We start from the raw sequence: 25973 nt of genomic DNA on the forward strand, positions 1-25973 counted from the left end.
GTCCATCCTACAGTCCAGACCTGGCACCCTCGAACTTCCATCTCTTTGGGCTGCTTAATGATTATCTATGGAGAACACTTTCAAGATGATGAGAGTCTCAGTCATGCATTGAAAACATGGCTACGCCTATAGTACAAGAGCTTTTACCAGCAGCGAATACATGCTCTTCCACAATGTTGCCATACGGCCATAGGACGTGATTGAGACTGCATAGAAAAATAGGATGTAAACAACACATGTTGATGTATATTATCACCAAATTCTGGCTCTTAACAATAAATATGCCCTGAGAAGAAAATGTGGGGCATTACTTATTCAACAACCCTCGTATACCTATTATATTAAAATACAGAGAGCAAAAGGTTATTTACAATTTGTAAAGAAACCAGACTGCAGTCATATGAGTCAAAGGACATGAAAGGGAAGCAGTGGTTGGGAAGGGAGTGAGGCAGGGTTGTAGCCTATCCCTTATGTTATTCAATCTGTACAGTGAGCAAGCAGTAAAGGAAACTGAGAAAATGTTTGGAATAGGTATTAAAGTTCAGAGAGATGAAATAAAAACTTTGAAGTTTGCTGATAACATTGTAATTTTGTCAAAGATAGCAATTAAGTTATAAGATTTGGGTAGCAGAATAAGTGGCAGAATATAACATGCAGGCCAGCAATTGTGAGAAAAGGATTTGTGAAAAAGATAAATTTGAATATAAATTTAAATGTCTTTAGTCTTTTCTGGAGGTTTTTGTCTGGTTTTTAGCCTTCTAGGGAAATGAAACCTGGGAGATAAACAGTTCTGGCAAAACAGAATATAAGCTTTTGAAATGTTTTGTTCCAGAGGAACGCTGATGGGTCGATTGTGTAACTCATGAGGTGATGCTGAACTGAATTATGAAAAAATAAATTTATGTCACAAACTGTACACTAGTCAACAAATGTAAACTATTTTCTGCAACTAGTTTCTAAGTACATAGACTTGTATTGCATTGTATTGTATGGAACTGGGGTCTAGAAACGACGCAGGCTTCGTCCCCGCTGTTGCCCTCAGTGGTTCACAACTCACAGCAGGCTACAGCAGTCCCACATCAGATGAGTGTAGCCCCAAAGTTTGCATGGTAATTATGGTGTACACGTACGTGGAGATAGTGTTTGTGCAGCAATCACCGACATAGTGTAACAGAGGCAGAATAAGGGGAACCAGTCCACATTTGCCAAAGCAGATGGAAAACCACCTTAAAAACCATCCCACAGGTGGCCGGCACACCAGACCTTGGCACAAATCCACCGGGTGGATTCGTGCCAGGGACTGGTACACCTTCCTGCCCGGGAAGCAGTGTGTTAAGACTGCACAGCTAACTGGGTGGACAAGTAGATAGATTTACTTGATTTTAAGGTACTAAATTCAGAGGTGAAACCAGTTTCTGAGATACAGAATAATAATAAAAAATTCAATTTTATTTTCACTATGTGGCAAACATTAACATAACCACAGTAAGGTGCACACAGCCCAAAATTTACTCAAAAATATTAAAACAATCATAATACCAGTCAGAATGTCACATATATACCATCAATACAGTAATCATCATTACAAATGTTGATGTATTACATAGTTTTAAATCAATTTATTTGTGGAAATGGAATGAGTGTGCTTTACTTTTGTATGATGTCTCATCCATCTATTTAAACCAAAACAACCAGTAATTGATCACAATCGAACGGTTCTAGCATCACTGATAGATATACTTCACGGTAAGGATCTCTTGGTGGAAGAGTTCACCAAGCTCATTGCTAACATTGTCCAAAATATGAAGGGGAAAATGAAGGTGCGTATACAAAAATTGTAGTTTTAGTGACATTTTACACACATTTCTTGTAGTTGTATAATATAATTTCATACAAATCTCTTGAATAGTTTCTGAGAAAATAAAAGTTTTAAATTCCTTAAAAGAAAAGTTATAATCCAAGGCACTTAAAAGTAAATGTGCTGATTTCATGCAAGGCATGGTGCTAAATGTCTTTGCCATATAATCAAAATTGTGGATTTGGTCCATCTTTGTGGAGTATGTATGTACACTATGTGATCAAAAGTATCCAGACACCTGGCTGAAAATGACTTACAAGTTTGTGGCACCCTTCATTGGTAATGCTGGAATTCAGTATGGTGTTAGCCCACCCTTACCCTTGATGACAGCTTCCACTCTCACAGGCATACGTTCAATCAGGTGCTGGAAGGTTTCTTGGGGAATGGCAGCCCATTCTTCACGGAGTGCTGCACTGAGGAGAGGTAGCGATATCGGTCGATGAGGTCTGGCACGAAGTCGGCGTTCCAAAACATCCCAAAGGTGTTCTATAGGGTTCAGGTGCAGTACAGGGATGTTATTGTCATGTAACCACTCTGCCACAGGCCATGCATTATGAACAGGTGCTTGATCACGTTGAAAGATGCAATCGTCATCCCCGAACTGCTCTTCAACAGTGGGAAGCAAGAAAGTGCTCTAAACATCAATGTAGGCCTGTGCTGTGATAGTGCCATGCAAAACAACAAGGGGTGCAAGCCCCCTCCATGAAAAACACAACCACCTCATAACACCACTGCCTCCGAATTTTACTATTGGCACTACACACAATGACAGATGACATTCACCAGGCATTTGCCATGCTCACACCCTGCCATTGGATCGCCACATTGTGTACCATGATTCGTCACTCCACACAATGTTTTTCCACTGTTCAATCATCCAATGTTTATGCTCCTTACTATAAGCGAGGCGTTATTTGGGATTTACCAGTGCGATGTGTGACTTATGACCAGCCGCTCGACTGTGAAATCCAAGTTTTCTCACCTCCTGTGGATCCTGATGCAGTTTGGAATTCCAGTGTGATGGTCTGGATAGATGTCTGCGTATTACACATTATGACCCTCTTCAACTGTCGGTGGTCTCTGTCAGTCAACAGACGAGGTCAGCCTGTATGTTTTTGGTGTGTGTGTGTGTGTGTGTGTGTGTGTGTGTGTGTGTCCCTTACTTCAGTATCACATTGGAAACAGTGGACCTAGGGATGTTTAGGAGTGTGGAAATCTCGCACAGAGATGTATGACCACTTTTGAAGTCCGTGAGATCCACGGAGCACCCCATTGTGGTCTCTCATGATGTCTAATGACTACAGACGTCACTGATATGGAGTACCTGGCAGTAGGTGGCAGCATAATGTACCTAATTTGAAAAACATATGTTTTTGGGGGTGTCCGGATACTTTTGATCACTTGTGCACTTTTTTTGCTGAGAAAGAAGGAGAATGTGGCAGTGGGAAAAGAGATGGAAAAATAATAAATAGTCGATGATAGTAGACAGTGGTTGTGGTATAGAAACAGTGAAGGAGACAATGGCACTGTGGGAGAAAGACGGGGACAGAGTGGCAGTGGAACATAGTTGACAGTGACAGAACAGTGCTAGGAAAAGAGTGAAGGAGATGGTGCCTGCTGGAGAGGAATAAAGAGATGGGGAAAGCAGAAGTGTGTGAGAGCAAGTGGTAATGAGAGAGAGAGTGTATGGCAATGAAAATGAGGGAGAGAGAGAGTGACAGTGAGGAGAGACAGCAGCAGTGGGAAGGGAAGGAATGAGAGAGCAAGAGGGAGACATTGAGAGGAGACAGTAGAAGCAGTAGGACAGAACGAATGAGACTGTGGCTGTGAGACAAGGGAAGTAACAGCTAGAGAAACACAAAGAGATAATGACAATGAGCTGGGCTGAATGAGTGAGTGAGTGAGTGAGTGAGTGAGAATAGGCAATTGAGAGTGGATGAGTACAAGTGACTTAGGGTGATGGATTAATGGGTGAGAGAGAGTTACAACTAGGGGAGCTTGTGGAAATAAGAGGAAAGTTGGTTGTAAAAAAAAAGTGTGAATATGTTCACACACCAAAATTCTTTGTAAAAATTTTAAAGGTGCTGAGGAAGGTACAATGAGGTATCTTTCAGTCAGAGTCCTTTGATAAACAGGAATATATTTTCCTTTTCTGTGATCCAATATGGACATTTTTCTGGTGGTTGCAATAACGACTGCAGTCCCGAACAATCTGTCTTTCCTTCTAATCCTGCATGGCAAGTCTCCCCTGACCCGCAGTCCTGGTTGACTTTCCCAAGATCTATCTCTTTTCCTAGACCTCTCCAGTCCTTTTCCTTCACCCCTCTTCCCTCCTCTTCAACACTTCTGTCTGAAGAAGGAGCCCCTGGCTCCAAAAGCTTGCCAATTGCAACCGTCTTTTATGTGCATGTTCTGCCGCCGCTTGGTGAGTAAGTATTTTATATAACCAATTAAATAATTTTGTCAATAATTGATAATTTTTGTTCTTATAAAACAAGAGGAAAGAAACTATATGATCGCACAACAGATTTTAGAGGACATTGAACTTATTTTCAGAATTTAAAGAAAACACATGTTGTTGTTGTTGTTGTGGTCTTCAGTCCTGAGACTGGTTTGATGCAGCTCTCCATGCTACTCTATCCTGTGCAAGCTTTTTCATCTCCCAGTACCTACTGCAACCTACATCCTTCTGAATCTGCTTAGTGTATTCATCTCTTGGTCTCCCTCTACGATTTTTTCCCTCCACGCTGCCCTCCAATACTAAATTGGTGATCCCTTGATGCCTCAGAACATGTCCTACCAACCGATCCCTTCTTCTGGTCAAGTTGTGCCACAAACTTCTCTTCTCCCCAATCCTAGTCAATACTTCCTCATTAGTTATGTGATCTACCCATCTAATCTTCAGCATTCTTCTGTAGCACCACATTTCGAAAGCTTCTATTCTCTTCTTGTCTAAACTATTTATCGTCCACGTTTCACTTCCATACATTGCTACACTCCATACGAATACTTTCAGAAAAGACTGCCTGACACTTAAATCAATACTGGATGTTAACAAATTTCTCTTCTTCAGAAACACTTTCCTTGCCATTGCCAGCCTACATTTTATATCCTCTCTACTTCGACCATCATCAGTTATTTTGCTCCCCAAATAGCAAAACTCCTTTACTACTTTAAGTGCCTCATTTCCTAATCTAATTCCCTCAGCATCACCCGACTTAATTAGACTACATTCCATTATCCTTGTTTTGTTTTTGTTGATGTTCATCTTATATCCTCCTTTCAAGACACTGTCCATTCCATTCAACTGCTCTTCCAAGTCCTTTGCTGTCTCTGACAGAATTACAATGTCATTGTAATTGTAATTGAGCAAGCAGTAAAGGAAACAAAAGAAAAATTCGGAGTAGGTATTAAAATTCATGGAGAAAACACATATTTGTTATAAATTTATGTAAAATATGCATCAATATTGTTAATTCTAGTATTTCTAAACAAACTGAAAACTGTGGTACACTTTTCTTCATAAAATTGGAAACCATATCTCACACAATGGAAAATCCAGGCTGGAATAACAATATGGAAAGTAATAATTCCTATTCTGAATAGCATGCCATTTTCCTTGATGTTCACCTCTTCCTCACTGAAGGCCTGCTACACAGTTCTGAGCACATTAAATCTGCTAACAAACAAAAGTAATTACATTCTGACAGCTGCCATCCTTTCTGTGTCAAACGTCCCCTCCCATACAGCCTCGGCATTCGAGGCAAATGTATCTGTTTGGTTGCACACTCTTTACAGCAGAACACCACCCCTTGCATCTCAGTCTTCACTGAACATAATTACCCCACCAGCTGAGTTCAAAAGCAGATTTCTCAAGCCATCATATCCAATCCTGGTACTGCTGATTCCTCCTGTAACTGACAAAGCATATACTGTAAAAGGGCAAACGACCTGCAAAACGAGGCACGTTATACCAGCTGTTATGTAAACACTGTTTGGCCCTTCACATTGGCTTGACTACCGATAAGTTTTCAGTTAGGAGGCAAGGAAGAGGGTTTATATTGGCAACACACAATACCCTGTTGCATAGCATGCTCTACAACATGGCAGTTGTGACCCGGTGTCTGTTTCACCACATGTGACATGTGGCATCTGGATTCTTCCCTCAGAGTTCTGCAGGTGGATGCTGGTGTTACATGTCCTCGGTTCTCACCACCCATCTGGCCTTAATTTATGTTAATTTCTTCAGTTTAGCATTCTTCATAGTGATGTTTTCTTTCTTCACTCCCTTTCAGTTTTCAGTAACTTTCATTTTCTGACATGTCTACTTTTCACTGCCCCCCCCCCTCCCCCCCCCCCACCCCACCCGCCTCTATCACACACAATGCAGTTAGCTTTTCTCTCTTATTAACTCGTGTATGATGTTTCGGCAGTAATCTCTGTCTCACATATTACCCTATCTTTCACCTCTAAGCTTTTAGTTTTTCCAATCATGTCGAGTGCAGTCTCGAATACTCAGTCTTTGCTTCTCATTCTGGCTGGCAAGTCACCCCCGACTGGAGTTTTGGGTGACTTTTCGAAACAATCCCCACTTCCTAAACCTCTCCGGTCCTTTACTTGCATCCCTCTTCCTTCTACTTCAACCCTCCTGCAAGGAAGAGCAGCCAATGGCTCTGAAAGCTTGCAAATTTTCCTAACCTTTATATGTGTGTGTTCTCCTGCTGTTGCTTGGTGAGTAGATTTTTTATCTATTCAGTTAAACAATATGGAAAGGGTACATTGCTACTCACCACACAAAGGAAGTAATGAGCAGCAGACAAGCACAATGAACAGATTGCGGTACATTTTAGCTTTTCGCCAAAAGGCCTTCATCTGAAATAGAAAACACACACACACACACACACACACACACACACACACACAAGCACAACTCACACACACATGACCATTGTCTCTGGTGGCTGTGGGCACACTTCCCACCATTACCAAGTTGATAATTGCTTGATAGCTCATGATATGTCTCACCAGTCTATCTCTTCTGGTAGAATAAAAATAATTCAGCAGCAAAGGTAACAACTCACTGAATAGAAGAGACATTGAGTCACAAAAACTTGATGGCTTTGGAATGATTCTTTCTTTGAGGAGAATTGATCTGAAAGCCAGAAAGTTTTCAGTCTCACTTATACACCTGACAATGATATGGCACCTCTGCTATTTGGCAAATTGCTACCTTTGGTGCTAAATCATTTACGACGGTGGTTTGAAAAGTTCTCAGAAGGAAGTAGAAAAAACGTATTTACCTCACTGAAACTTTTTTTATTTTTCAATGTAATCTCCTTGTAGATTAATTCACTTGGTCCAACGATGTTCCATTGCCCTGATCCCATCTCGAAAATGAGTTTCCTCCTGCAAAATAATTGTCAACTCCGGCTATCAATTCTTTGTTTGAAGTGAATCTTCGTCCACCAAGAAAAATTTTCAGTTTTGGGAAGAGATGGAAGTCTGACGGAGCCATATCAGGCAAATAAGGTGGGTGTGGCAACAATTCGTGCCTTAGTTCGTGTAATTCTGCCATGGTGACAGCACATGTGTGCAGGCGCGCACTGTCTCGATGGAAGGTTACTTTCTTCCTTGCTAAACCTGGCCTTTTTCCGCATATATTTTGTTGCAATTTGTCCAGGAGCTTAGCATAGTATTCTCTAGTAATTGTTTGTCCAGTGTGGAGATAATCTACAAACAGAATCCGCTTCTCATCCCGGAACACTGAAGCCATGACCTTTCCCACCGAAGGAATTGTCTTTACTTTCTTTGGGGATGGAGAATCAGCATGTTTCCACTGCTTTGACTGTTGTTTGGTGTCTGGGCTATAGTAGTGCACCCAAGTTTCATCTGTGGTCACAAACCAGTGCAAAAGTCTTGTTCGTTTCTCCTAAAACGGACCAAACATTGTTCCGATATGTCCATTCTCGTGCATTTTTGATCCAGCATTAAGAGTCACAGCACCCATCTTGCAGATAATTTTTTCATTTCTAATTCTTCAGTTAAAATGTCATATACCCTTTCAGATGATATATGACAAGCGTGAGCAATTTCACACACTTTCAGCAGGCGATTCTCCGTGACCGTTTTGGGCACTTTTGCAATGATTTCTGGAGTAGTGACACATCTAGGCTGACCACTGCTCAGATAATCATTTAAGCTCTCCCGACCAAATTTAAATTCATTTGTCCACTTGGCAACAGTTGAATTTCAAGGAGCATAGTCTGTCAGCGTATTCTGGAAATTGGAATTAATGTCCTTTGCTTTCATACTTTTCTCTATGAAGTACTTAATCACTGCTCGAATCTCGATTTTTTCCATCTTCGCAAATCACTACGCGGGAACAACAACAGAGCCACATTATTGTCACAGCTCTCTTCCAAGACCACTGATGTGGCATGTGTTTACAGGCAACAGACCAACGAATATCACGTGAACAACTCGCTGCGCTAGTGCTGACCTTTGGTGGTGATTCAGAGAACTTTTCAAACCACCCTCGTACAATATATGACAATCATCATCATCATCTTGGACAGTTTCCAGCCACTGGCTGGGTCTGTCGGGAACACAAGCCTCTCCATCGTGTTCTGTCTTTCCACCATTCCCCCTCTTCCACCTTCGTCCAGTTCTCTCCTCTTCTCATCACACATTCCTTCACTCCCTTCACCCATCTATCTCTTGGTCTTCCCCTGGGCCTCTTCCCCTCCAGTTGCAGATCAAACATCCTCTTTGGAATTCTTCCCTCATCCATTCTCTTCATGTGTCAGTCCCCTAGAACATAGAACTACTTAAGCCTACTAACCTAAGGACAACACACACATCCATGCCCGAGGCAGGATTCGAACCTGTTACCACAGCGGTCACGCTGTTCCAGACTGTAGCACCTAGAACCGCTCAGCCACTCCGGCAGCTATAAGGAAGAGACCTATAATGAAAACTGATTGTGCACAACTGCTCTATTAGCAGACAAAAGGAAATGGCTTTCGAATGGAAACTGCAAATGTTTGATGACAAGGTAGCAAGTCAATCGAATCCTTCACCAGAAAACACGTCCGATGTGTCATACGTGGCATTATAGTTGGAGTAGTGAATGATGGCAGTTGAGTTTAGTTTTGTTCTATGCACCTACATTATGCATTCTCAGACAGCCACTGAATATTCAGTATTTACTGAGTGCTCTGCTGTGAATTGCACAGCTACAGCAAACATTAAACGTGACCACATAGTGTTGTTTACTAAATTTCTATTTCACATATTGCGAACTGGCATAAAGTGCACTCCGCCATACACTTTAAGGTGGCTTGCAGCAGAGTATAGATCTAGACTGGCTACCAAGCAAGGTCACTCCACTCCCAGGTCACAGCAAGTGAGGGTGCCGCAGAGGACTCATCATCATCATCATCATCATCATCATCATCATCTTGGACCGTTTCCAGCCACTGGCTGGGTCTGTCGGGAACACAAGCCTCTCCATCGTGTTCTGTCTTTCCACCATTCCCCCTCTTCCACCTTCGTCCAGTTCTCTCCTCTTCTCGTCACACATTCCTTCACTCCCTTCACCCATCAATCTCTTGGTCTTCCCCTGGGCCTCTTCCCCTCCAGTTGCAGATCAAACATCCTCTTTGGAATTCTTCCCTCATCCATTCTCTTCATGTGTCCATACCACTGCAGTCTTGATTTTTCTATCCTGTCCTGTACTGGTTCCTCCTTTAGTCTTTCCCTCACATACACATTTCGCAATCTGTCTCGTCTTGTTACACCCAACCTGCTCCTCTGGAACTTCATTTCACTAGCCTGTATTCTACTTTTGTCGCTTTTGTGCATTACCCATGTCTCACTTCCGTATGTCAATATGGGGACAAAGTAGGTTCGATATATAATTCCCTTGGATTTCTGTGGCACCTCCTTGCTCCAAATAAGCCCCCTAATGCATTTGTAGAACTGCCCTGCTTTTCTGCACCTTTCATTTATTTCCATTGCGTTTCCCCCCTTACTTTCAATCATGCTTCCCAGGTACTTGAAGTTCTCTACCACTTGTAGTTTTTCCCCTCCACAAGTTATATCCACATTCGGCCTATTCTTCTTCCTTATTGTGACGATTATTTCACTTTTCTTTGCAAGAAATGCATTCCATATTGTGCTGCCGTTGCCTCCCATGCATCTAACTGCTCTTGCACCTCCTTCACGCAATTTCCTCATAACATCAGGTCATCGGCAAAATAATGTCATAATTTTATTTTTTCCCCAAATCAATTCAGTACCCCTTTGTCAGTTATGTGATCTACTTGTATCATCTTTGGCATTCTTCTGTTGCATTGCATTTCAAAATATCCTATTCTCATCCCGTGTGAACTGTCTACAATGCAGCAGATAGTTCTGCACGAGTACCACAGAGTTACCGGTTAGGTCGAATGCTCCTCTGGCAGTTCACAATGTTTTGTAGAGCACACGTTTAGACAGAGAGTTAGATACTCACGGGTCAAAGACGAGCCTGGAGATGTACTCCTTGGGCATGCGCGGGAGCTGGTGGGAGAAGACGTTCTGCAGGCCGACCAGCCACAGCATCGTCGACTTGGAGACGGGCCGCATCAGCGAGTTGCCCACCACGTGGAAGCTGATGATGCCGCGCGCCTCCTCCAGCTTCGCCGTCTCGTCTCGGGGCGCATTCTCGGGAAAGACGGCCTGTGAAGTGTGACAAGTCCGTCAGTATTACTTTAGCCTTGCTGGATGTTGAGGAAATTTTAGTGGTCCACACTTCACTGTGAGTGGCACAAATACACTGCCCAATGAAAAGCACCGGGACACTCCTACGTAATGTGGAATTGATCACTAGGCGTCACGCCAGCCGGACTCACTGGTAAAAAAAAAACGAGGCGAGGAGTACCGTGTTGTCAATAGAAAAGCAGTAACTGCCTCCACAGTAGGACTGTTGATATTTTTAAAAAATATCCGGAATCCAATATATTGATGTTTAAATAAATGTAATCATCGGCTCTCGTCATATTGAAAAAAAGTATAATTATATGCAGTGTGCAGACAATAAGTTGGGAATGTTAGTCTCACCGGGGTGTGCCAGGTATAAGTCCCTGCAGTCACACTATCCTCCGTGTTCTCTATGGCTCAGTCAGATAGAGCGTAGGCCATGTAAGCAAGAGGTCCCGGGTTTGAGTCCCGGTCAGGGCACACATTTTCAACTGTCCCTGTTGATATTTGTCAACACCCTAGGCAGCTAATGATCTGGATTTCATTTCACAATTAAAGCTTTCAGCCATTGGCATTTGTCAACAATAGACAGACAGACAGACAGACACACACACACACACACACACACACACACACACACACTTCTGTCACATTGAACAATTCTCTTCAGCCATCACTTTTCCCGTTCTTGCAGGATCTTTTTCCGGCCACAGCAATGTTGGAGATTTGAAGTTTTACGGATTCCTGATATTCACGGTACACTTGTGGAATGGTTGTACGGGAAAATCCCCACATTCAGACTCTCTTAAATCTTGATAATCTGCCATTGTAGCAGCAGTGACTGACCTAACAACTGCACCAGACACTTGTTGTCTTATATAGGTGTTGCCAACCACAATGCCATATTCTGCCTGTTTACATATATCTGTTTTTGAATACGCATACCTATACTAGATTATTTGACACTTCAGTGTAGAATGCTGGCCAGGTAACACTAACAAAAGCTTGTTTAAAGTCAACAAACAGGAAGTTGAGATCTATGTCATATTCATAGAAAAACTAAATGATACTGAAATTGTAGAAGCACACCAAAGACAAATTACCAATGTCCTCCCATCTGGAGAGGAACCAATATGAAACTAAGATAGATGGAACAGGATCCAGAAAGTGGTGAACGAGGCAGCAAAGAAAATGGTTAGATGATGAATGTAGACAAGAAAAACAATAAAAGACGGGAAGAAATGTGGAGGTGTACTAAGAATTAAATGTTCAGAGGATATCTAACAAAAAGAAAAAGAACTGCTAGAAGCTAAATCTCAAGAGTTAGAAGACTTGAAGGAACAGGATGAAACAAGAAAATTCAATCATGCAATAGTAAAGATAAGAACAGGTATCAAGAGATCGACAAGAACAGGATGAGAATATAGAGGCAAGAGAAGATGAAAAGGGGAGAAGCAAATACACTACTGTTTGGTAAAAGAGAAACATCAAGACCGAGAGATGTGATCACAATGACATTTATTCCACCAATTACGGACACGGCACAACACAAATGATTAGCATTACAGGGCTGTACATGCACTGTGACTGTGGAAATTCAGTACGGAGAAGTGCCATCACGTGTTGCAATGAGAGCCGCTAGATGTCAAGGCATGGAGTCACAGACCGATACTCTGCGTCGTAGTTTGTAGGAGTGTCCACAAAGCATCAACTGTGGCTGCAGAAGGACCTGAACGAACAAGCTGCTGAATGACCACATCCCATATGTTCTGAGTGTGGAATTTCAGGTGAATGGACAGGCCTCCACATTCCTCACCACATGCAGTGAGGCATTGTTCTGTTGAAATATGACATGTGGAATGGCCTGCAAGAAAGGCAATGCCTCGGGCTGTAAAATCTCCCTGATGTAGCAGCTGTTCAGATTGTCCTCAAGATGTAGGAGGCGAGAACACACGATATAGGCAATAGTGCCCCAATCTATCAAACAAGGGGTTTGTCTGCTATGCTGCTCAGCAGTACAGTCTGTCCAATAGCTTTCACCTTGGTGGCATTGATTATGTATACAGCTCTCACTGTAGGACTAGATGAAGTGGGATTCATCCAAAAACACTACATTTTGCCACTCAGCACGTCACTGTCGACATTCGTGGGCTCATTTCAGTCTGCAGTATTGGTGGGTTCTGGTCAACGGGAGCCGATGCAATTGTATGTGTGCCACCTGTCCAGTCTGCAGAAGAAGGCAACAAACCATCGACATAGACATGTTCACACCTGCTGCAGTGCTCCAATGTCTCTCCAGCACTGTGGGTGAAGCTGTTGTGTCCGTTACAGCCAAGTGGACAAAATGGCAGTCATCTCATGCTCTGGACACATTGTGTCATCCAGTATCCTTATCTCTCCACTGGTTCCACATACGCCACACTGTTGAAGCAGCGTGCCCTGTACGAGCCGTGTCACAGAACAACAGACCCACCCCTCGGAAATCAAACATTCTGCCGCATTCAGATACACTCGCATACCAGTATTTCACCCCATGACGTCGGTGAAGTTGCAGCATTAGAAAATTGTAGCGAAATGCAGGAAGATCTGCAGCGATAGACACTTGGTGCAGGCAGTGGCAACTGACCTTAACGTAGACAAATGTGATGTATTGCGAATACATAGAAAGAAGGATCCTTTATCGTATGATTATATGATAGCGGAACAAACACTGGTAGCAGTTACTTCTGTAAAATATCTGGGAGTATGCGTACGGAACGATTTGAAGTGGAATGATCATATAAAATTAATTGTTGATAAGGCGGGTACCAGGTTGAGATTCATTGGGAGAGTCCTTAGAAAATGTAGTCCATCAACAAAGGAGGTGGCTTACAAGACAATCGTTCGACCTATACTTTAGTATTGCTCATCAGTGTGGGATCCGTACCAGGTCGGGTTGACGGAGGAGATCGAGAAGAGCGGCTCGTTTCGTCGCAGGGTTATTTGTTAAGCGTGATAGCGTTACGGAGATGTTTAGCAAACTCTTGGGGCAGACTCTGCAAGAGAGGCACTGTGCATCGCGGTGTAGCTCGCTGTCCAGGTTTCCAGAGGGTGCGTTTCTGGATGAGGTATCGAATATATTGCTTCCCCCTACTTATACCTCTCGAGGAGACCACAAATGTGAAATTAGAGAGATTCGAGCGCGCACGGAGGTTTTCCGGCAGTCGTTCTTCCCGCGAACCACACACGATTGGAACAGGAAAGGGAAGTAATGACAGAGGCACGTAAAGTGCCCTCCACCACACACTGTTGGGTGGCTTGCGGAGTGTGACAGCTCTGCATCAACTGAGCATTGTGCAACACTGACATGTCCGGCCACAAAAAAAGAGAGTGCCATTGGGCCTCTCTGGCACTTAAACAACTTATTACGGTTCCACTGCTGTACATGTCCTCTTTGTGTGGAACATTGCAGACCATCTCTTCCAAGTGTTTCCCTACTTACAAACAGTAATGGAGACCAACAACACAGGCGGTGGAGTTAGTGACACACAAACTGAAAAATAATCGTGCACTTGGTGAAGACGTGGTAGTGCCAGAACTTACGAAGTTTGGCAGTCATCCTGTAATATGTGGAATACGTGTATTCATAAATAACATGTGGGAAAGTGAAAGCATGCCTGAGGTCTGAAATCTGGAATAATATATCCCGTGTATAAGAAAGAAGAAAAGCTTGCTTGTGAAAATTATTGAAGCATAACTGTATTAAGACAATCTACAAGATATTTTATCGGGTGCTGAATGAAAGTTTAAAGAAGTGTGCTCCAAATATTCTCAGAGAATACAAACACGGTTTCCAGTCAAATAGAAGCATTTCTCATCAGTTTTTTGTTATTAGACAAATAATGGAGAAATTATATGAATATGGCATAGATCACTAATGACTGTTTATATGCTTCCATAGAAAAGATGTAATAAAAATATTATGCCTATGTCGAATTTCCCCCCCATGAACCATGGACCTTGCCGTTGGTGGGGAGGCTTGCTTGCCTCAGCGATACAGATAGCCGTACCGTAGGTGCAACCACAACGGAGGGGTATCTGTTGAGAGGCCAGACAAACATGTGGTTCCTGAAGAGGGGCAGCAGCCTTTTCAGTAGTTGCAGGGGCAACAGTCTGGATGATTGACTGATCTGGCCTTGTAACACTAACCAAAACGGCCTTGCTGTGCTGGTACTGTGAACGGCTGAAAGCAAGGGGAAACTACAGCCGTTATTTTTCCCGATGGTATGCAGATTTACTGTACGGTTAAACGATGATGGCGTCCTCTTGGGTAAAATATTCTGGAGGTAAAATAGTCCCCCATTCGGATCTCCAGGCGGGAACTACTCAAGAGTACGTCGTTATCAGGAGAAAGAAAACTGGCGGTCTACGGATCGGAGCGTGGAATGTCAGATCCCTTAATCGGGCAGGTAGGTTAGAAAATTTAAAAAGGGAAATGGATAAGTTAAAGTTAGATATAGTGGGAATTAGTGAACTTCGGTGGTGGGAGGAACAAGACTTTTGGTCAGGTGAATACAGGGTTATAAATACAAAATCAAATAGGGGTAATGCAGGAGTAGGTTTAATAATGAATAAAAAAATAGGAATGCGGGTAAGCTACTACAAACAGCATAGTGAACGCATTATTGTGGCCAAGATAGACATGAAGCCCATGCCTACTACAGTAGTACAAATTTATATGTCAACTAGCTCTGCAGATGATGAAGAAGTTGATGAAATGTATGATGAGATAAAGGAAATTATTCAGGTAGTGAAGGGAGACGAAAATTTAATAGTCATGGGTGACTGGAATTCGAGAGTAGGAAAAGGGAGAGAAGGAAACATAGTGGGTGAATATGAATTGGGGGAGAGAAATTAAACAGGTAGTCACCTGGTAGAATTTTGCACAGAGCATAACTTAATCATAGCTAACACTTGGTTCAAGAATCATGAAAGAAGGTTGTATACATGGAAGAATCCTGGAGATACTAGAAGGTATCAGATAGATTATACAATGGTAAGACAGAGATTTAAGAACCAGGTTTTAAATTGTAAGACATTTCCAGGGGCAGATGTGGACTCTGACCACAATCTATTGGTTATGAACTGTAGATTAAAACTGAAGAAACTGCAAAAAGGTGGGAATTTAAGGAGATGGGACCTGGATAAACTGAAAGAACCAGAGGTTGTACGGAGTTCAGGGAGAGCATAAGAGAACAATTGACAGGAATGGGGGAAAGAAATACAGTAAAAGAAGAATGGTTAGCTTTGAGGGATGAAATAGTGAAGGCAGCAAAGGATCAAGTAGGTAAAAAGACGAGGGCTAGTATAAATCCTTGGATAACAGAAGATATATTGAATTTAATTGATAAAAGGAGAAAATATAAAAATGCAGTAAATTTAGCAGGCAAAAAGAAATACAAATGTCTCAAAAATGAGATCGGCAGAAAGTGCAGAATGGCTAAGCGGGATGGTTAGAGGACAAATGTAAGGATGTAGAGGGTTATCTCACTAGGGGTAAGATAGATACTGCCTACAGGAAAATTAAAGAGACCTTTGGAGAAAAGAGAGACACTTGTATGAATATCAAGAGCTCAGATGGAAACCCAGTTCTAAGCAAAGAAGGGAAGGTGGAAGGAGTATATAAAAGGTCTATACAAGGGCGATGTACTTGAGGACAATATTATGGAAATGGAAGAGGATGTAGATGAAGATGAAATGGGAGATACGATACTGCGTGAAGAGTTTGACAGAGCACTGAAAGGCCTGAGTCGAAACAAGGCCCCGGGAGTAGACAACATTCCATTAGAACTACTGATGGCCTTGGGAGAGCCAGTCATGACAAAACTCTACCATCTGGTGAGCAAGATGTATGAGACAGGCGAAATACCCACAGACTTCAAGAATAATATAATAATTCCAATCCCAAAGAAAGCAGGTGTTGACAGATGTGAAAATTACCGAACTATCAGTTTAATAAGTCACAGCTGCAAAATACTAACGCGAATTCTTTACAGACGAATGGAAAAACTGGTAGAAGCCTACCTTGGCGAAGATCAGTTTGGATTCTGCAGAAATGTTGGAACACGTGAAGCAATATTGACCCTACGACTTATCTTAGAAAATAGATTAAGGAAAGGCAAACATACATTTCTAGCATTTGTAGACTTAGAGAAAGCTTTTGAAAATGTTGACTGGAATACTCTCTTTCAAATTCTAAAGGTGGCAGGGGTAAAATACAGGGAACGAAAGGCTGTTTACAATTTGTAAAGAAACCAGATGGCAGTTATAAGAGTCGAGGGACACGAAAGGGAAGCAATGGTTGGGAAGGTAGTGAGACAGGGTTGTAGCCTCTCCCCAATGTTATTCAATCTGTATATTGAGCAAGCAGTAAAGGAAACAAAAGAAAATTTCGGAGTAGGTATTAAAGTCCACAGAGAAGAAATAAAAACGTTGAGGTTCGCCGATGACATTGTAATTCTGTCAGAGACAGCAAACGACTTGGAAGAGCTATTGAATGGAATGGACACTGTCTTGTAAGGAGGATATAAGATGAACATCAACGAAAGCAAAACAAGGATAATGGAATGTAGTCGAAACAAGTTGGGTGATGCCGAGGGAATTACAATAGGAAATGAGACACTTAAAGTAGTAAAGGAGTTTTGCTATTTGGGGAGCAAAATAACTGATGATGGTCGAAGTAGAGAAGATATAAAATGTAGACTGGCAATGGCAAGGAAAGCGTTTCTGAAGAAGAGAAATTTGTTAACATCGAGTATAGATTCAAGTGTCAGGAAGTAGTTTCTGAAAGTATTTGTATGGAGTGTAGCCATGTATGGAAGTGAAACATGGACGATAAATAGTTTGGACAAGAAGAGAATAGAAGCTTTTGAAATGTGGTGTTACAGAAGAATGCTGAAGATTAGATGGGTACATCACATAACTAATGAGGAGGTATTGAATAGAAGGGACCGGTTGGTAGGACATGTTCTGAGGCATCAAGGGATCACAAATTTAGCACTGGAGGGTAAAAATCGTAGAGGGAGACCAAGAGATGAATACACTAAGTAGATTCAGAAGGATGTAGGTTGCAGTAGGTACTGGGAAATGAAGAAGCTTGCACAGGATATAGTAGTATGGAGAGCTGCATCAAACCAGTCTCAGGACTGAAGACAACAACAACAACAACAACAACAACAACAACATCGTTGTTGCTGCTGCTGCTGTTATTTTCTGTCTGAAATGTGATTTTATGCAGCTCTCCATGCTACTCTATCCTGTGCGAGCCTCTTCACCTCCAAATAACTACTGCAATCTACATTCTTCTAAATCTGCTAACTGTATTTGTCTCTTGATCTCCCTCTACAATTTTTGTCTATATTTTGTAAAGAAGGTGTCAGTCTTCATGAAGCCGTACGTGCAGCAGCATCGACCGCTCACACAGAAGATGCCACGTTATTATAAGAGAACAAGGTGTACCCGCCCAACAGTCTATACAGCAACAGGCAATATTACTATCAAGAGTGAGAACTATGTAGGCGCACAAGTCGAATTGCACAGTCCATCACTTTTCTGTGGTGGAGTTCTGAACTTTACCCTTAGCAACAATGATGCCAATCATCAAGGTAATGGCTGAGTTACCGTTGCTTTAGTACGTGGCCCTAAAGTCGATAAAGTGGCAGGACTGGAGTCATTCAACAGCCGTGTCGTCATCACTTATCGGACATTCCAGACCGCAGAGGTCTACAATAGAGATATGGGTAAATCGTATCACCTCTCGTCGATGCCTTTGGTCCGCAGGACAAGGAATCATCGTAATATAAATGAATCTCAATCTGCAGTCACTTTAGCAGCACGACATATGTCTAGCAGTTTTCAGTTGACACTACCGATCGGACATTTGGGTGTTATCCCGTATGTGTGCTGTAGTCTATCTAGCAGCACGCGTACCTGCTGTTTTGTCATGTTTATAAACAAAGAGCAATAAGCAGTTGTGTAATCACCGAGGTCAATGCTCACACAGAGTTCATAAAATGTGGCTGATGCAATACGCTCATTAATTAAGTAAGCCAATTGTAGGTTTTTTTTTTTTTTTGGTATGGATATTGGATAGAAATACTTTACTTAATTTCTGTAATAATGAGTGAGGTCACTGACAACAGTAATTATTTTACAGTTGTCAACACCTTTCACCCACATAGACACAGATCCAGATTCATTTATTTTACGATGATTCTCGTCCTGAAGACAAAAGGCTCCGACGAGAGGTTAATAGGATTTACTCATATCTCTATTGTAGACCTCTGCGATCTGGAATGTCCGATAAGCGATGATGTCACGGCTGTTGAAGGACTCCAGTCCTGCCACTTTATCGACTTTAGGGCCACGTACTAAAGCAACGGTAACCCAGCCATTACCTTGCTGATTGGCATCATTGTTGCTAAGGGTAAAATTCAGAACTCCTCCACAGAAAAGTGATGGACTGTGCAAGACGACTTGTGCACCTACATAGTTCTCGGCCTTGATAGTAATATTGTCTATAGCTTTATACTCTGTTGGGCGGGTACACCTTGTTCTCCTATAATAACGTGGCATCTTCTGTGTGAGTAGTCAATGCTGCTGCACATACGGCTTCATGAAGACTGACACCTTCTTAACAAAATAATTACTTATAAAGACAAAACTGTTTCATCCTTGAGACCCCGGTTCGTGATGTACATTTAGCAGTTCTCGGCTGATGCTACCGATAAGAAATTCTCTAAGTCCGACATTTGGGTGTTATGAAACTTCCTGGCAGATCAAAACTGTGTGCCCGACCGAGACTCGAACTCGGGACCTTTGCCTTTCGCGGGCAAGTGCTCTACCATCTGAGCTACCAAAGCACGACTCACGGCCGGTACTCACAGCTTTACTTCTGCCAGTACCGCGTCTCCTACCTTCCAAACTTTACAGAAGCTCTCCTGCGAACCTTGCAGAACTAGCACTCCTGAAAGAAAGGATATAGCGGAGACATGGCTTAGCCACAGCCTGGGGGATGTTTCCAGAATGAGATTCTCATTCTGGAATCATTTGAGTGTTATCCTGTATGCGTGCTGTAGTCACTGTAGCAGCACTTTATCCCCTCCCCCCTGCACTTCTGCGCATTACCAAACTGATGATATCATGAAGCCTGAGGATTTCACCTCTCAACTGATCCCTTCTTTTAGTGAACTTGCTCCAGAAATATCCCTTTACTCCCCAGTTTGACATCATCGTCAGTTACTTGATTTACTCGGCTATCTCCAGCATTTTTTTGTAGCAACAAATTTTGAAAGCTTCTATTCTCTTCTTGTCTTAACTGCTTACTGACCACATTTCGCTTCCATACATGGCTGCAATCCAGAGAAATACCTTCAAGAGAGATTTCCTAACACTTAAACTGATATCGGATGTTAAACACATCTTTTTCAGCTTAGTATGGGGGGCAGTCAAATGAAAACCCAACACCTTCTACAATGGGATCACAAAAAAGTTCCATTCAAATGTAAGAACCAAACACATTACGATATGAGAGTCATGCAGAAAGTAACAGACATTTTGAAATATAAAATTAACAACATGGAAAAACCAATTTTTTATACACATTTTAAAAGTACACTCTTAGCTATTTTTCTACATAATCACCATTCAAACTGCGGCACTTTTCATATGGTAGCACAAGTTTTTCAATGCCGCATATGTAGAAATCTGGTGCCTGTGATTGCAATGACTGGTTTATACCAGCATGCGGTTTGGCATCAGTATCAAACCGTTGTATAGCAAGCATTGTCTTCTTTGGTGGGAAGAGAGAGTAGTCACTTGGTGCCAAATCTGAGTTGTTTGGTGGATGATCAAACACCTCCCATCCAACTACTACATCGTACATCCTTCTGAACTTTCTTACTGTATTCATCTCTTGGTTTACCTCTACAATTTTTACCCCTCCCTCACACTTCCATCCATTAACAAATAGAGGAGTTCTTGAAGTCTCAGGATGTGACCTCTCAACTGATCCTTTGTTTTAGTGAACTTGCACCAGATATTTCTCTTTATTCCACAGTTTGTTTCAGTATCTCCTCATCAGATACCATGATCTACTCAACTAATCTTAAATTGTATTGTAGGAGCTCTCGCGTACGATTGGCCATGTGTGGATGTGCATTCTCTTGAAAAAACAAAATTTTTGCACTAAATTTTTCCTGACACTTGTTTCGTATCACCTGCCTTAACTTTTATGGCGTTTCACACCTCTCTTAATTAATTGGTGCACCATGCTCAAGGAAACCAACGAGAATCACTTCCTTAGAACCCTGGTGGCAGGTGTTTGGTTTCCATTTCATCTGACTGCCCCTTATAGTATAGGAGGAGGATCAGTGGCTTGTTTCAAAGTGTCTGTTTGTTCTTCTTCTCCACCCCCCCCCCCCTCCCCCGAAAAGATAAATAAATAAAAAAATCTGAATTGCTTTTCATGCTACAGACAGTCTGCATTTTATATTACGTCTACCCACCTATAATCAGTTATTTTACTCCCCAAATAGCAAAACTCAACCAGTCTGATAAACTGTAGACAGAGTGGCCAATGGAGTACTATTTTACATTTGTTATTCAATTTCCAGCATGATGCCTACTGGCAGCATTTTACACCAGAATATAAAACTCCGCTTTGAGCCCTACACAGGGATACATAATCTAGATGGAAGTTACACAAATACCATCGTGTGGACTGTGCGCGCGTGTGTGTGTGTGTGTGTGTGTGTGTGTGTGTCTGAACACACTTTTGTAAGATGTTTGGTTATCAACTTTACACAATATTTTTATTCAGCACTTCTGTAGAACAAAGATTTCTTTTCACCTTAGCTTCAATTCCCAAGAAGTATAAGTTATAGGTTAGTAGCTGTTGTGGTCTTCAGCCCTGAGACTGGTTTGATGCAGCTGTCCATGCTACTCTATCCTGTGCAAGCTTCTTCATCTCTCAGTACCTACTGCAACCTACATCCTTCTGAATCTGTTTAGCGTATTCATCTCTTGGTCTCTGTATACAATTTTTACCCTCCACGCTTGATGCCTCAGAACATGCCCTACCAACTGACCCCTTCTTCTAGTCAAGTTGTGCCACAAATTCCTCTTCTGCCCAATTCTGTTCAATGCCTCCTCATTAGTTACATGATCTAACCATGTAATCTTCAGCATTCTTCTGTAGCACCACATTTCAAAAGCTTCTATTCTCTTCTTGTCTACATTTTCATCTTATATCCTCCTTTCAAGACAACTGCTCTTCCAGGTCCTACGCTGTCTCTGACAGAATTACAATGACTTCGGCAAACCTCAAAGTTTTTATTTCTTCTCCACGGATTTTAATTCCTACTCCCAATGTTTCTTTTGTTTCCTTTACTGCTTTCTCAATACACAGATCGAATAACATCAGGGATGGGCTACAACCCTGTCTCACTCCCTTCCCAATCACTGCTTCCCTTTTGTGCCCCTTGATTCTTACAACTGCCATCTGGTTTCTGTATAAATTGTAAATAGCCTTTTGCTCCCTGTACTTGACCTCTGCCACCTTCAGAATTTGAAAGAGAGTATTCCAGTCAACATTTTCAAAAGCTTTCTCTAAGTCTACAAATGCTAGAACATAAGTTTACCTTCCCTTAATCTATCTTCTAAGATAATTCGTAGGGTCAGTATTGCCTCACGTGTTCGAACATTTCTACGGAATCCAAATTGATAGTGCCGAGTAGCAAATGTAAGCTAGCAGTCCTGCCTACACGGTAATATGAGGAGAGAGATTTCCAAAAGCAAAGCAGGCACAACTGAGCTTTTGGTTAACTCGTCCACATGCTGGTGCTACCTTAGATTATTGCTCATCTCAGTGCCCTATGATATCTACTTCTGATATCTGTAAGTTACTTGTGTTTGTTCGAAACTGGATAATATGACTTTTTACAAGATTAAGGGTTCAGTTGTTGGCTGCGAACAAGTTGGAAGTCACTTCCATTATCTTCTGGTTGTGACTGGTATGCAAGTATTTAGATCGTTTATCAAAACGTTACATGTTTTGCAGAGACCTCCAAAGTCCATGGTAAATCATTTATGTACACCAAGAACAGGAATAGGCCAAGAACCAAACCTTGCAGGACACCATATTTTATATTTTCCTTACTCCAAATTTAGTCTCTGCTAACACAGCCCTCTGTTTCTATTGTTAAGATAAGGCTCTACGCACCTAAGGGAAAAAATTTACTGCCATAACATTTTAGCTGTCTTGCAGAATTTATGATCTACACAATACAAGGCTGTGACAAGATCAGAGAAAAACGCCAACAGGGTAATTTTTCACGTTTAGTTCTACCGGAACTGAGTTAGTGAGATTACATAGGGTGGCCAGAAACAGTCTGAAAAGCTTGTAAGCGTGTTGCCGCTTAGGTTGTGCTGAGAAATAAATGTTACGAAAACTATTCGGTACATTGTTCCATTACTAAGTTAATTAGCATTGAAGTTAGCCAATCAGCCCATTGCATGGGCAAATTCAAGGGAACCGCTAGATACGATTAGTGTCAGTTCTTTTCAGAGAGTAGATGGTAACGCACGAGACTGCACCGCATTGGGTTTTGATCTGATCCTTACTTTTGTACCATGTCCAGTATTTGTATCACTCTCTTGTTCAATTTTAGGAAGCCAAACAAAGAACACACTTTGTGACAGCATCTCCGACAGGACACCCGAATTTGCATACACGACGGCCTGTTTGGCTAGCTTCAGTCTTAATTAACTCAGAAGTGGCACAACGTATTGAAGTGTTGCTTAATAATTGCTTCTCAGTACAACCTACCCTGCAACACCTTACAAGTTTTTCAGACTGTTTCTGATTACCCTGTATACTGCTTCTTCCATAGAGAAGTCTCAAGCTAAATTGAAATATTCTTAATGGGTTATTGTCAGAATATTCTGCTGTGAACTACCTTCTAAAATTTTTTGAGCATTTGGGAACATTGGAAACGGGTCTACAATTAGAGGTAACTTATTCATGTCCATTTTTATAAACGGATATTTCTAAAGCATACAAAATATTTCAAGGAAATTTTTTTTTATTTATTTTTTTTTTTTTTTTATTTTTTTTTTACATATAAAACCTTTCTCCTGTGTAATTCACCTTTTTGTGTTATGTTTTGACATATATAGTAATGCGGAAAGCAATATAACAATCAGGACAACACAAGAACATTTCTTTCTGCCATAACTATCCTTTCTTGCTCTTACTGAGAAGAAAAGGGAAGTGCTGCAGACACAAATTCGGAGTAAATTCCAATGCCGTAGACATCATTGAGTATCGCATTGAATGGGTATTTGAGCGCTGTACTTGAGTAATAGGCTCGAAACCATACAAAATACAGTTCTGGCAGTCTACAGGTCCCCAAGAGGAAGTTTTTTATAGAGTCACTGGGTGATGAGGCCGATATTTTGAAAGATGACCACCCTGTCTTATCAGTGGAAAACTGCAGCAAATAAGTGCTGTGCAAGGTAATTAAGGATCTTTATTTTCACAGCAATTACAAATAGATAAAACACACACACACACACACACACACACACATTGTAAACACTAAACACTGAGCTTGGCTCACAAGGCTAATGTCATTTCGGACTCTTGAGAGTTTGTCAGCTGAGTTAATCCATCCTGAGATCACCTCACCAATGTCTAAAGCCTTTCTGGCTTATGCAGGGACCATTTCCAATACGATTGTTTGTATTTTGTGGAAATATGATATGATTTATGAATAAAAGGAACAGCCACATCTGGGGCCCAGAAAATTCTTGCACAGTTCAAGAGAGGAAAATGCATCTACAACCACTGACACTTTGATATGCTTTCAGGTGGACAGCATCTCTCACATTATGTTTTTGAAGACGAGGCAGGACAAGGTGCAACACTTCACCCCAGAATTAAATTTAGCATACAGGTCAAAAGTTTGAATGCAATAGTTTACAAGAGAAATGATGGCCTCTGGGACTCAATGTTCACTGAAAATGGGCAAAAACCAATTTACATCTGCACAGGTGTCCATAGGATTCCGGTACATGGAGCATATGCCATTTCTGATGTAGATGTTCTATCACAGGAACTTGCACAGATATATGTTTCAGGCTACCTCAGCCCAAAATCATCCCCAGCAGTCAAATAGTGCCCTAATATTGGCAAGTGGACAGAATATACTCTTAATGTAAAATCTCCAAAAAATTGTTTCAATCGTAAAGGACACGCTCCCTGCATTTGCACTTACCTCTGTCGAAGGACAATTGATACTGTGAGAATCAGATTTGCCGGGCTACAGACTTCTGACCATCCCAGAGGTATATGAAGAAGAGCATTGATCTGTGGCATTCATTCCTTATGCTAGAAGCATATCCTTTAAGATTGAAAGAATTATTAGGAGATCTCTGATTAAGGGAGTATTCCATCCAACTGCCAATATTAGGGCACTACTCCGTTCTGTCAAGGATGATTTGGAACTGAGGTAGCCCGGCACATATGAAATTCTGAGTCAGTGTAGGAAGGCTTACATCAGCCAGCAGATTTGCACAGTTCAGGACAGGTGCGCAGAACACTGCTGTCACACAAAGCTGGCAACAGCATGGGAAATCGTTGGTAGCGGAACACCGCTTAAACAAGAGGTACCGCATTAAATTCGACGAGGCCGCGGTATCAAATTTTTGGAATACTGTTTACAAGTAGTCAATTGAACTTAGGTTGGCAGTCAACTTGATTTTTCCTCTTAGCAGGACATGGAACTCTGTTTCATCCTCCATCATTGTACAATGTTCTTTGGTGCAGCCAGCATAGACATTTGAGGATAGTCTTTGTGAGTGCAGTACATAGCTGGCATCGGTATTCTACATGTGCAATTGTGTACTTAGCATCACATTAATTTTTGTCTTACACCCTCCACAGTCTCACAAAATGTAGCTCCATTAAAGACCGTACGCTTCCAACAATCTATCATTTCGCCTTGTCAGTGCTACTTTACAGTGGCAGGATTGTATAATCATCTTCCACACTAACAATGAGTCACGATTAGCCTCACACTGCTGCACACTTCAGTAAGAGGCGAGTTGACTAGTATGAAGCAACTGCAGTGCCACAGTTCTCAGACTCGTACTCGCAGAGCTCCAGTGGGAATGAAGGAAATCTGTTGGGACTCTTGTAACAGTGACACCTCGATCTGTGAAGTATCCGACCCGAACATTAGACTCGTATTCACTCCATTTCTGATTTATAGCAGATAGTTGGATTGCTGAAATTTACAGTCATGTTGATTTTAGGATCTGGCAGCAAATCCCA

At 41.8% G+C, this 25973-nt stretch overlaps 1 protein-coding gene across 3 annotated transcripts in view; it reads right to left on the reverse strand.

Moving 5' to 3' along the window:
• The window catches only part of LOC126427329 (histone acetyltransferase KAT2A), a 339982-nt gene that overhangs the window by 44982 nt on the left and 269027 nt on the right, over positions 1-25973 (reverse strand). For all 3 annotated transcript variants that reach the window (XM_050089640.1, XM_050089639.1, XM_050089641.1), the window contains one exon: positions 10374-10579. In XM_050089640.1, coding sequence (XP_049945597.1) covers positions 10374-10579 — 206 coding nt within the window. The remainder of the gene's footprint in view (positions 1-10373; positions 10580-25973) is intronic.

The sequence above is a fragment of the Schistocerca serialis genome, chromosome 11 (genome assembly GCF_023864345.2).
Source record: "Schistocerca serialis cubense isolate TAMUIC-IGC-003099 chromosome 11, iqSchSeri2.2, whole genome shotgun sequence".
NCBI lineage: Eukaryota > Metazoa > Arthropoda > Insecta > Orthoptera > Acrididae > Schistocerca > Schistocerca serialis.